Source organism: Pocillopora verrucosa, chromosome 12 (assembly GCF_036669915.1).
Source record: "Pocillopora verrucosa isolate sample1 chromosome 12, ASM3666991v2, whole genome shotgun sequence".
NCBI lineage: Eukaryota > Metazoa > Cnidaria > Anthozoa > Scleractinia > Pocilloporidae > Pocillopora > Pocillopora verrucosa.
The window spans coordinates 10,755,574-10,772,212 of record NC_089323.1 but is presented as its reverse complement, the minus strand read 5'-3'; the positions used below and the strand labels follow the sequence as shown (position 1 = coordinate 10,772,212).

Here is a 16,639-nt window from a genome sequence, read left to right as displayed (position 1 = left end):
CGTTAATCAAGAAAGGGTTTTAGAATCTTTACTCAACAACTGTTTATTATAAAAAAAAATGTATCTTTATGGAAATTGGAGTGTTGGCCGAAAAGTTAGTGACATTTTCATTTTTGAACTTGCGCATAAGTATTCACCGCACGAAAATGTCCTATCGGAATTACCATCCCCTTCATCGTTTGATGTGTTTGCGGGGAGGAAGGAAGGAAGGAAGGAAGGAAGGAGGAGGAGGAGGGAAGGAAGGAAGGAAGGAAGGAAAGAAGAAAGGAAGAAAAGAAAAAAGGAAGGAAGGAAAGATGAAAGGAAGAAAAGAAAAAAGGAAGGAAGGAAGGAAGGATGGGGAATATCAGATTCTGTGCCATATTAACACTTTACACCACGACATCAGTACACATATTCACCATACTGTTTTCTTAACATTTCCTAAGGTACTGACAAACATGATTTGTTTAACAATCAAGAGCCTGTTTGGATGGTGATCATTTCCTTTATTCTTGTGACCTTAATTTGTGATTCGTGGTTTATATTGTAAGAAGAAATTAGAAATTAGATGTCAGTCAGTCTCAAGACGTTTGAGTGTTTATTTTTTATCGAGATATTTTCAGATTTTCGGCATCTTCGTCGGAATTGATCATCATTTTACTCAAGACAAAACGGGCTTTATTATCGCTTGTTTATTGTCAATCTCTGTCAGCGCCACGAAAAACTGACATAAACCGCTTCAGGATCGAGACAGACTTTGATGACAGTTTGGCGATTTTATGTTTTCATTAATCAAGCAACGGACAACTAGAAAATGCGCAAAGTCTTAAAACACACGGAGAGAACTTTAGTTCTTAGACTTTATTCTATTCATTTTGAAATCAATGGTAATCCATGAATCTGATTGGCTCCCATTGGTACGATTTATTCACGAATCTCATCTTTTCTTGTATCTTTTACCCAACCAGTAAGGAAGCTTTACTAAAATACAACAATGAACAAATTTCAAGAAAATGAAAAACAACTTTTGTAACTTTCTCTAAACCAGCTCACTACTGGATCAACAAAACATTTGTACAGACTAAAGAATCCTGACTCTGAGAGACTCAATTTGCGATTTCAAAATGGATGTAATAAAGTGGTAATTGAACTTCCTATTGTGCAATTTGGTCTAAAATCATACTTGTGATTTCAAATCTGCGCACTCGTTTGATTTGAAGTCACGCATTATTCACGCGTTATTCAGACCAAATTTCACTCCTTTTAGCATTACTTATCACCGTTAGCAACCAAGGAAGTAAAATAATTACACTTACATTTGCTGTTATTCGGTTACTAAAGTCAGAAGTATAAACAATAGACTGTTCTTTTAAAGACATCGCACCTACCTCGTGATAGGCAATGATTTGAAATTTTCTTTAAGAAGGTCGCATGAATACGCAACATCATTTTGCTTGTATCTTACTCACTTGATTTTACTAATTTGTCGTACGCAACAACTGACACCTGTTCACTCTCCCGCACGTGAGGTATTACGAATGAATGTTTATTTCATACATAGAGAGATTTTCACTACGAAATCTTTAGTCTCAAAACCCGGTTCATAGCTGTTTACAGCCAGTCAAATCAGAGAAACTAAAATTTCACGCGTGGAGAAAACGTTTCGTCCAATCACGAAGAACCCGTCAGAAGTACTGGGTTTTCGCGCCTTCGAATTCTCCTCTTCCTGCCCCGTCAGTTTACTTGAAACTTAGCTTCGTCGTTGGTTGTGTGAACATTTTGAAAGGGGTTTAGAGTTCTGTAGCCAAATTTATTTCCTAAAATTAGCTTTTTGAGACGGCTGAAACCTCAAGTTTACGATTTCCTGCGTTAGAAAAGCCCGTAAATTAGTTTATTCAGGAGCAGGAAAGTAAGAACACGCTATCAAAAACGCGGAGAGACATTGCCACTTTAATGGCGTTTTTGAAAGAAAAGAATGAGGAGAGAAAACTGGATGTCATTCCGTCAGAGCAGCTAAATGATTTCTGGAGTGAATTTATCATAACTGTCTAGAGAAAAGACAGAGACGAATTCGAGCCTTCTAGCCTCAGAGGATTTCTTTTCAGCTTCAGCAGTCAATTGAAAGCTTGTAAATATCCAAAGAACATAATGGAGGACCTTGATTTTGAACAAACTCGAAAAGCTTTGGAGGCTCGAAGCAGACAACTGGAAAAGGAAGGGAAGGGCAACAAGCCAAACGCAGCAGAGGCTTTGAAAGACGAGGAGGTCAACATTCTATACATGAAAAACCTGCTTGGAATCACGAGTGCTGAGGTTTTATTGAACACGCTGCGGTTTATGAACTCTGTTCATTTCGGGTTGAGAGGCTGCGACGAGCACCGACAAATGACTTGGGGAGATGTTCAACTTATCAGGAGATGTGGACAAAACCGAATATTTAGAATATTCTGAACGACAGACCAAATCACGAACTGGAGCGGAAACCCGAAATATCAGATCAGCCAAGCCTAAAGCTTTCGCTACTTAAGACGGGCGAGATGAGAGAAACCCCGTGTTTGTTTAGAAACTTTATCGCAAGAAAAGACTAAACTCAATGCTGACCACCGAGGCCCCTTTCTATCTTAGTTTCAACTATTCAAAGGACTCTAGTAGATGTTGGTTTAAGGCAAATGCAATGGGGTAAACAAACTGAAATCGTTAATGAAAACTAAAGCAAACAAAGCTGGACTCGACAAGAAGCGACGGCTCACGAACCGCAGCGTAAGAAAAACGATAATACAAAAACTTAACGACAGCAATGTTCCCCCACTCACATCATGAAGCTTTCAGGTCACCGTCATGAAAAAAGTGTAAACGACTACAGCTCTGTTTCTAAAGAGCAACAGAAGAATGTGTCATTGATACTGAGCTCAAAGTCTTCAATATGCAATGCCGCGAGCAACGCAAACAACAATGCTTCACGCACTGTTGCAACCACCGCTTTGATGACCGAAGCAGGGGCTTCGTTCATAAAAACCTCGATGTTTCCTTCCGCTAGTCCCTTCAGTGGAACCGTATTCCATGGTGGACAATTCAACATAACTATAAACGCTGTGAACAAGTCACCAGGCACTTGTGCAGGTGGTTAATTTTCTACGGAACGAAGCTACTAACGAATCAAACGAATTCTTGAATCGTCGGATGATGACGGCAGCCCACAACTTCAATGAAAAACTTTACCACTAACTGCCTTTTTTTGAAAAATTATTAAAGTGATCGACTTAATCATGAATAAAGCTCGTTTGAAATTTTGTAGAGCTACTTGAGCTAATTTTCACGCATTTAGAGCTACGTTTTTGCAAGTGAAAGCAGCGTATTCACTTTTATTTGAATGACTTGTGAGCTCATTTGAAAATAAAAGTGAAATAAAACAAAAAAAAAAAGTGAAAATCTCAGTATGTATGTATAGATTACTTCGTGGGCACTTGTACAGCATTTTCGCACTTGATGGTTTGTATTAGAAATCTCACTCGTTTGATTTCTGATACATCACGAACTCAGGCGAAAATACCGTACGCGTGCCCACGAAGTAATCTATATATATTGAGCATTGGGTGCTTCGGGTTAGATCCGACTCAGACTGGGTGCGAATCGGCTGAATTTGGGTACGGGCTGGTTACGAAATGATTAGGTACGAAACGACTGTGGGTACTAAACGACTGAATACCTTTTCCTTTGATCGCATAACCGGAGCTCACGATGAATACTAACTCCAAATCACTGCTGCAGTGTTGGTCTAAATACGGAAACTGAAAAGAGCTAGGCAAATCACTCAATTTGCCATTTTAAAATGGATGTAATAAAGTGATAATTGAACTCGTACAATAAATCACTAACAACCGGAAAACGCTGGTTTCCGATACAAAAGCTTGCATTGACAAAATCACAAAACCGAAATTTTCATACGGAATAATACATGGGCGCGCGTTAATATGCAATTTCTCTTCGTTTGTTCAACTCGATAGCTCACTCCTTCGCTGCGCTCACTCGTGAGCTATCGAGTTGAACACGAGAAGAATAATTCCGTATCTGCAAGCAACCATGTATTATTCTGTTTATCACACAAACACAAAAGCCCTTAACTGACAAGAAAAGTCGTTTTCATTTACGAATGAAGGTAAAAGGATCGACAATCTCCGAATAAAAATCGTAAAGTGTGCTGGCGCTAAGGCTTACGATGGAAAATGCCTAGAATCATTACGAAAACAACAATGGGCGTAATTTTCAATATACAAAATTCTCAGTTATTGACTTTGTCCTTACCAACAAAAGAAATCTTTTCAGGTACACAGCCAAAATAGAACTCTGGCAATTCTTCAAGTTGTCAATTTTCACTCTAAGCTGCGAGAAATACCATGCCTAAATACTTAAATTGGTGACCCTCAATGGAAAAACGGACACTAACTCTTTTCCATTAAACGGTCTAGAAAAACGGTTTTAAACGAATACTAAACGACTAACTCAAGCGTTTAAACGGTTTCCATAACCGCTTAAACGGGTGGCAAAAAATTTAAACGGTTGTCCAAAGTCCAAAAACGGATATCTTAGGCCTTCAAACGGTTGACCAAAAATAAAAACGGATAGCAAGAAACGTTAAACGGTTTACCAAAGTCCAAAAACGGATAGCTAAAACTACTAAACGGTTGACCAAAAATAAAAAAGCGGTTAGCTCGAAAGGTTAAACGGTTGACCAAAAGTCTCAAAAAGCAGATAGCTTAAACCAAGAAACGGTTGACCAAAATCGACAAACGGAGGGTTAAAAATTAATGTTAAACGGTTCTGGTTGAGCCGGCGAGATCTTTTGCGGAAAAACTTTTCGGGCGATAACCGATAACTATTTGAGCATAATAATTTGAAAAATAATAACTAAGATACACTTGCGCATTTTATTTCGTGCGAACTATTGCCGTTTTCGTGTGACATTCATGAAATAAGCGCAATTTACCGAGAATAGTTTCGCTGCCAAATATCCTGATCGGCTATTGCGAGAAACTCATAATCTCCTCCTTTGTTTATTCTTATTATTATTGAAAATGAACTTCATTTTTTTTTTGTTTTAAAGTTTCACGAAAAAAATCTGCAGACGCAATGCCGCGACCTTGTCGGAAGCCGAGACGCTTCAGGGTCAAATAGCGCAATGAAGTTCCATTGCAAATAAAAGGTCCAATCGGTGTCACGCACCAAGCGGGGCCAATTGTCAATAAAACCAAGAAAGATGAATCAAAGTGATATAAACAGATAGAGAGTAGTCGATCTAGCAAAACCATTACACGAGAACCAAGACAGGATTATCTTGATTTCACCAAATCTATAATCAAGATCAGGCGCACTGTTCAAACAAGATCGATGGCAGGATCATGGTCAAATGAATGGCTTCATTGGCTGTCGATACTCTACGTTTGTACAAACGGATATTTTAACCTAACTAGTTTGTCCAAGGATGTGACGGAAACGATAAAACAAAAATAAATCTGCATTTCAAGAGCCGGCGAGTATCGAGCGAACGTAAGATTGATACTTCGAACTGCCAGTAACAGAATGATAAACAGTTAAAAGTTTTCCTTGGAACGTTAAACGGAAATAATTTTTTTAAAACGGATAAGGAAACTGTTTAAACGTTTTTGCCACAGCGTTAAACGGATGCAAATTTTTTAAACGCATGACCAAACCGCTTAAACGCTTTCATGAACCGTTTAAACGGATTTAAACGGATAGTAAACGGTTTCGCAGTTTAAACGGAAAAGCGTTAGTGTCCGTTTTCCCCATGGAGGATCACCCATTACCAAAGCCACTGAATACTAAACTTTCGTTTTTTCTTTTCGTGTTTTGATTTTCTTCCCCTTCTAAGCAAGTTTGAACGTTACCGTCTGTAAGCGATACGGATTTTTCGGTTTTTTAGCGGCCATAATCCGAGAAAAATTCCGACAAACAACAGTGAGGGCTTTGCCGTTCATTCATCAACATGACCGAGTGGCGCGAAAGGCGAGTGACGTGTAAACAGCTGATTAGCGATATCACACACACCTGAAGAAAAACCGTATTTTTTTTTTCACGTGTGTTGTTACGGCTTTTCTCAGGGATGAAAATCCCTGTGTAACACCGCAGTTTATAATAAAATTTATTAGCATGCAGTTGAAACGTCGCGATCCATATTCGGAGTGAGTACATTATGAGATAAACAACAATACCCAATAAGAGCAGCATATTTTAATACGAACAAAAAAATTGCATAATGTTGCAACCGGAACTATTTGATGAATGGAAATCTTTTGGGGTGTCTACTTAAGCTGTGCCTAACAATGTTGATCTTGCTTTAAATTTGGCAAATGGCACTTCTTGTTATGGAAATAATAAATACAACTGTAACCTCGCCTTTTTTTTTCTCCTTCACTTCAAAATTTTTCAGCTGAGTAATTGATTGGCCAAGTTGAGAAAAATTAAAAGAGCTTAATTCTCATCTCGAGTTCCTTACCCTGTACATTCTAAATAGTATTAATAGTCTCCACACTGTTGCCCTTACATTTGGTACTGACAAGGAGAATTTGTTTGACAATCAGGAGCTACTTAAATTGGTGATTATTTCCTACATTCTGATAACCTTTACATTTGAATCAAGGTTGATACTGTAAGGAGAAATTAGAAGTAAATCACTCTTAGGGGTTAAAAGTTAAAGTTCATCTTTGAACACTTCCTGAAGGAAGTTTAATCTCTTTATACCAGTTGAAAATCTTGCAAAAATATGAGAGTTGCTACAAACAAATGTTAAACTTTTGCTACATGAGAGAGCTCATACAATGTACTGTAAAACAAAAACTTGCAGATTAATATAACCAATAGTTTACATGATGACATACATGTATTAAAACACAGCATTACCAGCAATACTTCACTTGTTCCATTCTTCAGTCAGGCTTGTTTCACATGAACTAATCGTTTAAGTTAAGTCAAAGTTCACAACATTAATTTCACCATTCCTGCAAAACTCAAATACCTCAATCAGTGGAATATTCTTCTCACAACAACGATATTGGTCAACAACTACCAACAGATTGTACCACTGGCTTGAAAAGCATCCTTCGTTGTAACTATCAGATGCTTGCTTGTCAGCAAATTCCTCTGATGACAAAGTTTCTATAAATTCAAGGACTTTCTCTTGTACTTGCCAGTCAAGGGTCGCTCCAAGAGCTGGTGAGATCAGTAACCAGGCAACAGGAGAGTGCTCCTTTAACACATTGTCAATGTCAACATTGTGAGATGACATTGTCAGTTCTTGTGGAAAATGAACTATGAATTCCTTAAGGTCCAAACTCACTGCTTTTGATGAAAGGGGGTACTTCTTGTCCTACATAGATAAACAAATTCTCAGCACTGAATTAAAGTACTTTATGAAATTACAGCATTTCTAGCTTCAATATTATGGAAATTTTGATAAATATATGTTAACAACTTAGCTACAGTTACTGAGATATATCATCCAATTTCATAGGCCCACTGGGAATCATTGCAAGACAAGCTGACAAAAGATGTCTGGCTTTAGCTATGCTACTGCTAAACGTCCACAGCCACACACAAAGACGAAATACATGCACTTCCCCACAACCTTGACAACAAGTTCCAGACAATTTTATATCTGGACTGGTTGGAAAGCCTGATTGAGAACTCACTATGAACAAAAGGTTACTAATAGATTGCAAGACAAATCATCCTAGAACTGGACGAAACACAAAGTTACTAATGCTTAGACTACATGACAAATCTGCCAAATTTTTATGAGTCAATTTTCAAACATAGACACATTTTTGTAGAAGGCAGAATCATTCAACAAAACAGGCAGGAGTCCCCACACAACACTGACTGAACACTGACAAGAGACACTGACCATCATTTTAACTAGAAACCTGTTCTATATTTAACCTGAGTCTAGTACAACCAATTCATTTATGTTAGTTCATCAAAGCCACCAACCTTCTAGTTACTAGAATAAATTACCTTTAACTGATATTCAGATTCATCATGACAGCATCCCTTCAATCCATACACAGCTCCTGAGATATAATCATACATTCCTACCACCTCACTAGCAACCACTGACACTATTGTATCCTGGATGCCATACAGAATGGAAATCTTCCCACATAGATCAATATCACTGTGTTCAGCATTTTTTGAATGTTCCTCATCAGTGCAGAGCACAGACATCACTGTCTCCAAGTTCAGATTTAGGGTAAAAGTATTTGAAACTGGCCTTTGGCTGTAAATGCCATCCTTAACCAGAGTCAAAGGCTTTATTTGCAGCTCTGTCTCAAGCAATCTCTCTAAAAATTTCTTTTTGCCAACAAAATCACCCTCCTCAATGCTATATGCATGAGGTATGAGAGGTGCAGTCGAATCCTTGAGGTTTGAAATATTGTCACTGTTTAGACACCAATCGCCATTACAGACTAAATCGCTTTGCAAACTTTCTCTGCCATATATACCATTAACATCCACCTTGGTTTCCAACTCACTTAGTACATTGCAAGTTGGACTTAACTTTGATTCTCTGTCAAAATAATCTGAGACAATACAATGTTCAGACTCTGAAGATTTCATGTCACTATCCCAGTGGGATGCTCTTATCGATTTACTTAATTTGTTATTAACAAAAGTCTCATTGGAAACATTTGCTTCTTCACAGCTAAATTGCTGGAGGATACCTCTGTTTTGTGGTTCTGCTTCCACACAACAAACATTGTTTCGAGAAGAATCAGTACTTCTTGTAGAAGAGGTCTTGTTTAAAGATTGTGTTTTAACTAGTCTTGAAAGTTCAATATTTTCCGCACTCTGTCGCTCGTTTGCTTCTCGTGCTTTATGTTTTGAAGTTACGCGATGTAATTCAAATTCCGGAAGAACTGAATAACATGATTGTTCAGGTGCTCTTCGCAATTCTATTCGTGAGTCTTCTCTTGATTCCAAATGATGAGCGGGTGGATAACATTCTCTTCTCGCACAATTCCACATGAAATTCCACATCATGGTCCCAAGATGATGACATTGTGGAATAGAAGAAGGCCCGATTTGGGAAATATGGAAGGGCCGCAGTAGTTTCTTGGTTGCATCCCTGTCGACTGAACTGACCTCCTCGTTATAACCTTGACTATTACGCTTTACATCCAGGAATGCAGCAGAAAATTGTTTCGTATTTAGTGGAAACATTTCTTATCAATGCCAGCAACAATTTCTGCACGAAACGTCCGCCATCTTGAACATGAGTATGCTACTTGTCAGCAATTAAAACCAAGCTGCGCATATTCAGCATGGAGCTCGGCCCAGTATTCTCCGGGGCAATCGATTTTGAAATGTTTTGAACCCCTCACTTGCGAGATAGAGGGTTTTCCTCCTCAGAAAATAGCACTAAAAACATGTTTGACGTGGCTTTAAGTAGTGCTGGAGCAACTATTGCCCTTGCCACATCATTTGATGAAAATCATCCACCAGAAAATATCATTGATGGGTAAGTATTTTACGTTCGGTGAAGATCTTGCCAAACATTTCAAATTTCGAACAAGCAAAGTTAATTGAGGTTTTGATAAGGACAATTAAGATATTTCAAGACCACTTCCAATTTATCTGAAACCCAGTAATGCTATGCTTTTTGGAATTGCTAAACTGGTAGACCATGACCTAATCATTCTACATGTACTATCGTGAACATTTTTACTGTAGTAGTTGTCATGGTAACCCGTGGCCCTCTTGAATGTGCATGATCTGTTTATTCTGAAAAAGCAAGATTTAAGAAAAGAAAGGTATGAAGAGTAACGCAATATTGCAGATGCTTGCTTTTATCTGTACTTGGTAATGTCACACAAAAGTTGAAAACTATGTTAGCACTCAGCAAACTCAAACTCCAAAGGGAAACAGAAAATGCTTTAAGTTAGGTGATATTTAATGACAGGGTAAAAATTTCCACACAGCCCCATACTACATTATGCATTCAGTTGTTGAATAGAGAAAACAATGACTAAAACTATACACTGCCATTGAGAAAACAGATTTGTTTTACAACAGTATGGGGCTGTGTGGAAATTTTACCAATGACAGAAAAAGTTGGGGTCAAATCCAGGGAAAATTGGATCTTCTTTGAGTTAGTTTGGGTTTCAAGTTAGCTGGGTTTTACTTTATTATAGTACATTTCAGTAACAAGTAAATGGAAAACTCTAAGGCAAAGGTTGATGAATGATACCTTTAAGATCATGAGCCGTCAATTGTTTATGGCTAAAAAGCTTGTTTAGAATCAACTCAAGTTCCCATCTAGAAGTCTTACAGCCAAAGTGAGAGGTCATGTGAAGCAGCTTAAATTATATATAGTCATGCTCTTGCATTTTCAAACAAGGGTCTTTGTAATCTGTGAGTCTCAAATTTTACCATCTGTAACTCCTATGGCTGCATCCTGATCAGCCAAAACAGAACTAATTGTCTTTTTATTTTGCTCCATAGAAGCCTTGATACTTTCTGGCCAACAACTGGAATGTTTCCTCAAGAATTCATCATCACCTTTAGTGCATTAATGAGCATTGGAAATATAAAATTCCTATCTTCAAATGGTGAGGATGATGGTGGAAGATCTTGAAATTGTGTTTAGTGTAATGTAACACGGGTATTATCAATTTAATGGTTTTTGAGTTGTTTTTTTTTTCATAAATGAATAAATAACTCTATGTTAGTGAGTGGAATGGTATGTTTCTTGCACCAATCAGATCCCTGCATTAGGGTATGTAATGTATCTCACATCAATCAGATTGCTGCATTGGGGTATATATCTTACACCAATCATATCACAACATTTTGATATCTTGTACCAATCATAGCTTTTCTTGCAAATGATGTCATGGAATTAGGGGGCTGTGCACAAATAATGACATTAATCAAATATTTTGGGCTCATTTGATAAGGGCAATGGTTTGTGGCCTTCGTAAGATCCTCATCAAAAGGTCAAGACTTCTTGTGATATGAAAGGTTTCCATTTAACTTTTTGCATCCTTTTTTAAAGTTAAAAGGTGTCTTTTCCGCTCCTTTACTTACAATGCACATGCCAAACACGTACCATGAAAACAACATCCAAAATCTAATCAGAACATGCCCAATCATTGCTCTACATGAACAGTAGGCAATGTTTCACATGCTTGAATTGTACCACCCATCAAATTCCATTTTGCCACATTAGACTTTGCTCAATCTTGTGTCATTTCCATGTAAATAACCTGCATTTCATTATTTATAGTAACAGCATTGTCCAACAGAGTTTCAGTTTGCTTTTTGCAGTAAAATTACATAGAATGATATTTTTACGGCAACTAACTTTAGACAAATAATTTTGATATTCTTTCTGGTAGTGGAACAGTAGAAAGCATAGTCCCTTTCGCAACCATTATTTGGTCTCTAGCCATGCAACGCGCTCTCTCTTCAATGAAGAATAGCTCATATTGTGTGACGAAATCAAACAATGAGTGTTAAGGAGACAACAGTATAAGCATGGTACTGCTGCATTCTATTTTTGCTTAGAAATATTATACCATAGAAACAACAGACCAAAAACTACCTGTGTGAGTTCAGGTAAATTAGATTATTTTTTTCTTTCTCTTATGGTGAAGTAATGAAATATTTTTTTGTTCTTTTGAAAGTTATGCTCTTTTCCTGTCACAAAAATGAAAACATTAGGTATGCAAAGTGTCCCATCTCAACCCACCCTGCCAAAAAAATAACTCTTGCATGCTATGCATGCCTGTGTTTTATCACAGGGGCTACATCATTGTTTTTGTGCTGCATTGTGAAAAATTAGACGTAATTTTTTTTTTATTGTGATGTAAAAAATTGAGAAAAGTCTTCGTGAGGAGTCAGGTACATGTGGGTTACCAGCTCATTAGAGACCAGGAGCTTCAAGGTTTTGTAGCATATATGAATTTTTATTTGCAGTTAAAAGCCTCTGCATTGAGAAAAGCACAAAAACAGAACCAGTAGACTTTGAACCTCTTGTGGACAAAGGTAAAAAGAAGCCATAGATATGTTATAGAAAATGTTGTTGTTCATCCTGGTTAATTAGAGGTAAATGGTTTTTTTTAAAAGCATTTGTCTCACAATGTAAAGTAAGGCTACCATTTATGATACAATTGATAGCCTGATTTTAATTTGAAAATTTAATTAGGAAAAAATGATGAACATGATAACAAAATAATTAAAACAAGTTTAAGCAAGGACATTCAGTCAAATAATCCTCTATTTTTGATCACCGACAGTACAGTACAATGCACATTGACATGGCCCAGGCCTGACTGATTGCAGGGTGTGGTTGACTGTAGAATTTAAAACTAACAAATTCAACGAAACATACATGCAATTTATTAATAATGTGTAATTGTTATCTGTGACAGAGTATGAACATTTAGAGGGTCAGATGCAGAGAGATGAGATTAAGGTAAGTATTTAGAATTCAGCAAATTGAATCCTGCTTCAATGGTGTTTCAGGTCTAAAATATATGTATCTGGCATTCTGAACCATGTGTGTGTTCTGATGGAAAGACATGCACTTTCAATTGAATGCTGTGGGTTCCTCGGGGGGGGGGGGGGGGGACTTGTTGAAACTTAAAATTGATCAGTGTATAAAAGTACAAATATTCAGTCCTAACTGTGAATGTAGGGCTGTTACATTTTGATATTATTTGTATGTTTTTTCCTTTGTAGATTCCTGTTACATCAGCATGTCATCTGAGATTTCTTATCAATAGTGGATTTGACCATTTTGTTTCCATTCATAATGTCAGTGTTGATGGCACAGCTGTGCACTGAACTTCAGTCTCCACATTCAGACAAGTTGTGAATAGAAGTAAATACATGTACATGAATGAAGCAAATAATTATAGTTATCTCTTAGCAGAAGGGTGTTGACTTCTGGTTACAGCTCTATATGGGTGTAATGTAAAACCTTGTGGTTTTTGTCACTGTCCTCTGGGAATACTTGGTTTAACACTAAGTATTAAGTGTAGGTCCCCTCTCAAACATCCCCCCCACTTGACAAAAATGAAAGTTTCTTCAGTTTTTTATTATTATCATTGTGAACTTTTAGTATGTTACATTTTCCCCATGTGTAGAGACATGATTAAGTTATTAGACAGTATTACTGTGACCTTCATCCTGACGATTCCTTGCAGCAATTCAGGTATTTAGAGGGTAAAAATAAAAGACCAAGAAAAAAAGGCGAAAAGAGAAAGCGAAATAATAAACCCTTTTCTTGGACAAAATAGTTGTAATAATTGTGTCCACTTTAGGGAAAAGGGAATACCTTTGTATATTTATTTATTATTAAAGAGAAGGTTGAAGCTAAGAGAACTGTCACTATGGGAAATAGACTATTAACAGTCCCGCAGCAATGGGCCAAACTCTGAAAGTCAGTTATTTTCTTGTTATCAAAGGAGTTGCTTAAAAGTTCCTCACTCTACCAGGAATGTAACAGCAAGTCTATTCGTCGTTCTAAAAGCACCGCGCGAAGTGCATTCCTCGTTCTAAAAGCTCCGCGCGAAGGGCACAATCAACAAGAGTTTCCTCGTTCTACAAAAAAAACACTTCACGAAGTGCTCAAAGAACAAAAATTTCCTCGTTCTAAAAGCACCGCGCTGGAGGGCCGGTAGGAATAAATTAATTTGATTCCAACCTTTTTTGGCGGCATTCGTAAAGAATTTAATTTTAAAAAGAAAATTTGTCACCTACAATTTGTTATAGATTAAAACTTCTATGCACATTTAAATAGTAATGGTGGATTTATTGGGATGGAAACGCAACTTTGTTTAAGGAAAAGGATGGAAAGTTTTATTGTTATCAAATAACAACCAAAAGTAATGTGAACTCTGTTTCAATTGAACGCAAGACTAAAGAGCGGACTAAAACGACGTACGTGTCGGAACATCGAATACACGCAACGTGAGCGGAGAAAAAGAAGAAAAAAGGAGTTCCAAAATTGTTGTCCAAGAATACCTTAGTCTTCCACCTTGAGGGTGCCTTGTGTACATAAAGATTGAAGTTCAGTGCCTTCAGTAGCTTTTTGGCTACAAAGATTAACAACGAACAACGGCCATACCAAACAATCTTTTTAAGCGGCTGTGAGTATATGAAAGTCATATATTTGAACTGTGGATAAAGACGTGGATACGAAAGCGATCTTCGCAGTAATGAACACTACTTAAGCAGTAGGGAAAAGAAGGCCTGAAAAAAATTCAGGTCTGTACGAGATTTGAACCCATGACCTTTGCGATACCGGTGCAGTGCCGGCGCAGTTCAAATATATGACTTTCGTATACCCACAGCCGTTTATTCACTACTTCACGGATTTATTTGAAACCAACACAGTGATCGGCTCCCAGTTCGCTTGTTAGCTCAGTTGGTAGAGCACTGCAGCGGTATCGCAAGTATCATCACGCTTTTTTACATTTGAAAGCATAAGTGTATTCTAATCATTACAATATAATGAAATCCCCATTTTAAGACACATGTAGTAATCATATGTACGAGAAAGATGGAAAATAAATATAACGTTATACTCCAGGAAAGTGTTCTTGTGTAGAATGAAGTTTCAAACTAATTTAAATTAAGTTAACTTAATGATTCAGATTTTGGTTAAGGAAATGTGTAGTGCCTATTTTCAAAGATGAAAAAGCAATGCCATTTACACATTTTAAAATAGAAAATGCCAGAAACTAAAGATGGAATATTAAAAAAAACTGCTGAAGTATGGCATACCTATTCACTGCGATTTTAATCATTAGCTGGCACACATAGATGTAAAAGAGACTTTGTAAAAAAACCTGGGCAATAAAATTAAAGATTCAGGAGAAGCATATGACATCAGTTAGTTTACTGGTCTCCTCACCTGAACTCAATCTGGAAAAAGAAATCTGCAACACTTCTTATCTTCTCACACTTAAATTATGACAAAATTTGATTATTTGCGCGCGGGTTAGATAGAAAATTCCAGTAATAGAATGGTTACATTAAGAGAAACCCATTACAATTAAATAAAGCAGAAGCATATTACCCACATTTCTATCCTTTTAAATAGAAAAAAATAGAAATTTTTTGTGCAATTACATCTGTAAACCGGGTACAGTCTACGGTAGCGAAGCAATTTTATTCTAACCTTCCCCCATAAAGGGTGCCTTGTGTATCAAATGTATCAATTCGGTACCTCCAGAGTCATAAGCCGGGTTTTTGGGGCTACAAAGTAATCAAATAATGAACGAGTTATGCCAGGCCATTTTATCGAGAATCAGCATTTAATTAAGTGTAGTTTCCTAAAATCGTATGGAAAGTTTAAAATATGCTTCATTTGTGCTACATATACGGATTTATTATTCTTAATTACTGATTAAATTCCGAGGGTGTAACTCAATTAATTCAAAGGAAAGTATCCAAGCAGATTACAGAGATGGTTCACGAATTGTAAACTAATAATGTATTAACAAAACTTTCCGAAATGTGCTTTAATGATAGTACCGATATAAAGTTATTGTTCCTAATCACTTACCAAATTCCGAGATTGTAACTCAATGAATTCAACAGAAAATATCCAGGACGCTTTCAGAGAGGGTGAAAAGCTGTATCCTGCCACCAAAGATACCCTTTGTTGTCCATACTAGTCGGCACAAGGAGTGTCCATAGACCTCGACAAGGTTTCAGTAGTGAATTCCTGGACACCACCGAGCCGTGTTTCCCAGCTGAATGTTTTTCTGAGAACGTTATGTTACTACAGAAAGTTCATACCAGATTTTGCTACACTTGAAACCCCTCTCTTCCAGCTTTAGAAGAAGGGACGTAATTTCCGTGGTCCACTGATTGTCAAAACTTTTTACGATACTCTGAAAAAAGTCCTCTTCGAAGGTCCAGTACTAGCATTCCCAAGATTTGACCTTCCATTCATACCATTAACAGACCCTAGTACAACTTGTGTCGCTGCTGCGTTGTCTTAATTGCAAAAGGACGAGCAACGCCGAATTGCATATGCCGCTGAGGCTATGAGGAAGTCACAGGACAGAGTTTTGTAGTGGCGATGGTTTGATGAAAAGACAGTGCATGTGAGCCTACAGTTGAGGGTCTCACAGTATTTGAAGGGAGATCTGCTGAAGGAGCTAGATGACGAGTGCAGACACTTGTCAGTGCGTAAGATTAGGGACGCTTTTACTGGTCAGTATAGTTTGTACGAATGATGAACTGTACAACGTGTCACACAAGTGGCACCAGAATTGAGCCAATCCCTTGACCGAGGACAATCTGTCATGGACGGCTTTATATGCCGCTTTGGTTATTCTCGTCGAGTGCTTCGTGGCGAAAGTCGAAATTTTTAGTCTCGGAATTTCCGTTGATTACGCAACTTGATTGAGCCCTGAACTACTTATCCGTATGGTTGCCGATGTTATTGCCAAGATTGCAGAGGAGCAGAAAGAATGGGGCCAGCACTTTCCCTAGGTTCCCTCTGCATTACGAGTATCAACGCATGAGTACAGGGTACTCCCCAAGGTGCTCATGTTTGACATGGAACAGAGATTACCTATTGACGCAAAGAGAGCCGGTGTTGCAGCGGATTTGGACCCCCCCC

The 16,639-nt window shown here is 37.6% G+C and overlaps 2 protein-coding genes across 2 annotated transcripts; one reads left to right on the top strand and one right to left on the bottom strand.

The window, feature by feature from the left end:
• Positions 1 to 6,224: 6,224 nt before the first annotated feature.
• Positions 6,225 to 9,390, bottom strand: LOC131792359 (uncharacterized). The gene is made up of 2 exons (XM_059109731.2): positions 8,011 to 9,390; positions 6,225 to 7,363 (listed from the first exon to the last, which is right to left on the bottom strand). Exons 1-2 carry the CDS (start codon positions 9,214 to 9,216, stop codon positions 6,956 to 6,958), a joined length of 1,614 nt encoding a protein of 537 aa, XP_058965714.2. The 5' UTR covers positions 9,217 to 9,390; the 3' UTR covers positions 6,225 to 6,955.
• Positions 9,331 to 12,933, top strand: LOC131792360 (intraflagellar transport protein 25 homolog). Its single transcript, XM_059109732.2, has 5 exons — positions 9,331 to 9,514; positions 10,498 to 10,604; positions 11,974 to 12,042; positions 12,429 to 12,472; positions 12,739 to 12,933. The coding sequence occupies exons 1-5, from the start codon at positions 9,423 to 9,425 to the stop codon at positions 12,841 to 12,843; spliced, it is 417 nt and encodes a 138-aa protein (XP_058965715.2). The 5' UTR covers positions 9,331 to 9,422; the 3' UTR covers positions 12,844 to 12,933.
• Positions 12,934 to 16,639: the final 3,706 nt, after the last annotated feature.

What these genes read in the sequence shown, in the direction of transcription:
- LOC131792359 (XM_059109731.2), bottom strand. Translation starts at nt 9,216, where the DNA reads ATGTTTCCACTAAATACGAAACAATTTTCTGCTGCATTCCTGGATGTA. An exon ending in AATCTGAATATCAGTTAAAG is followed by an intron (nt 7,364 to 8,010) that starts GTAATTTATTCT and finishes TTATCTATGTAG; the next exon opens with GACAAGAAGTACCCCCTTTC.
- LOC131792360 (XM_059109732.2), top strand. Translation starts at nt 9,423, where the DNA reads ATGTTTGACGTGGCTTTAAGTAGTGCTGGAGCAACTATTGCCCTTGCC. An exon ending in CCAGAAAATATCATTGATGG is followed by an intron (nt 9,515 to 10,497) that starts GTAAGTATTTTA and finishes TTTGCTCCATAG; the next exon opens with AAGCCTTGATACTTTCTGGC. An exon ending in TGAACCTCTTGTGGACAAAG is followed by an intron (nt 12,043 to 12,428) that starts GTAAAAAGAAGC and finishes TATCTGTGACAG; the next exon opens with AGTATGAACATTTAGAGGGT.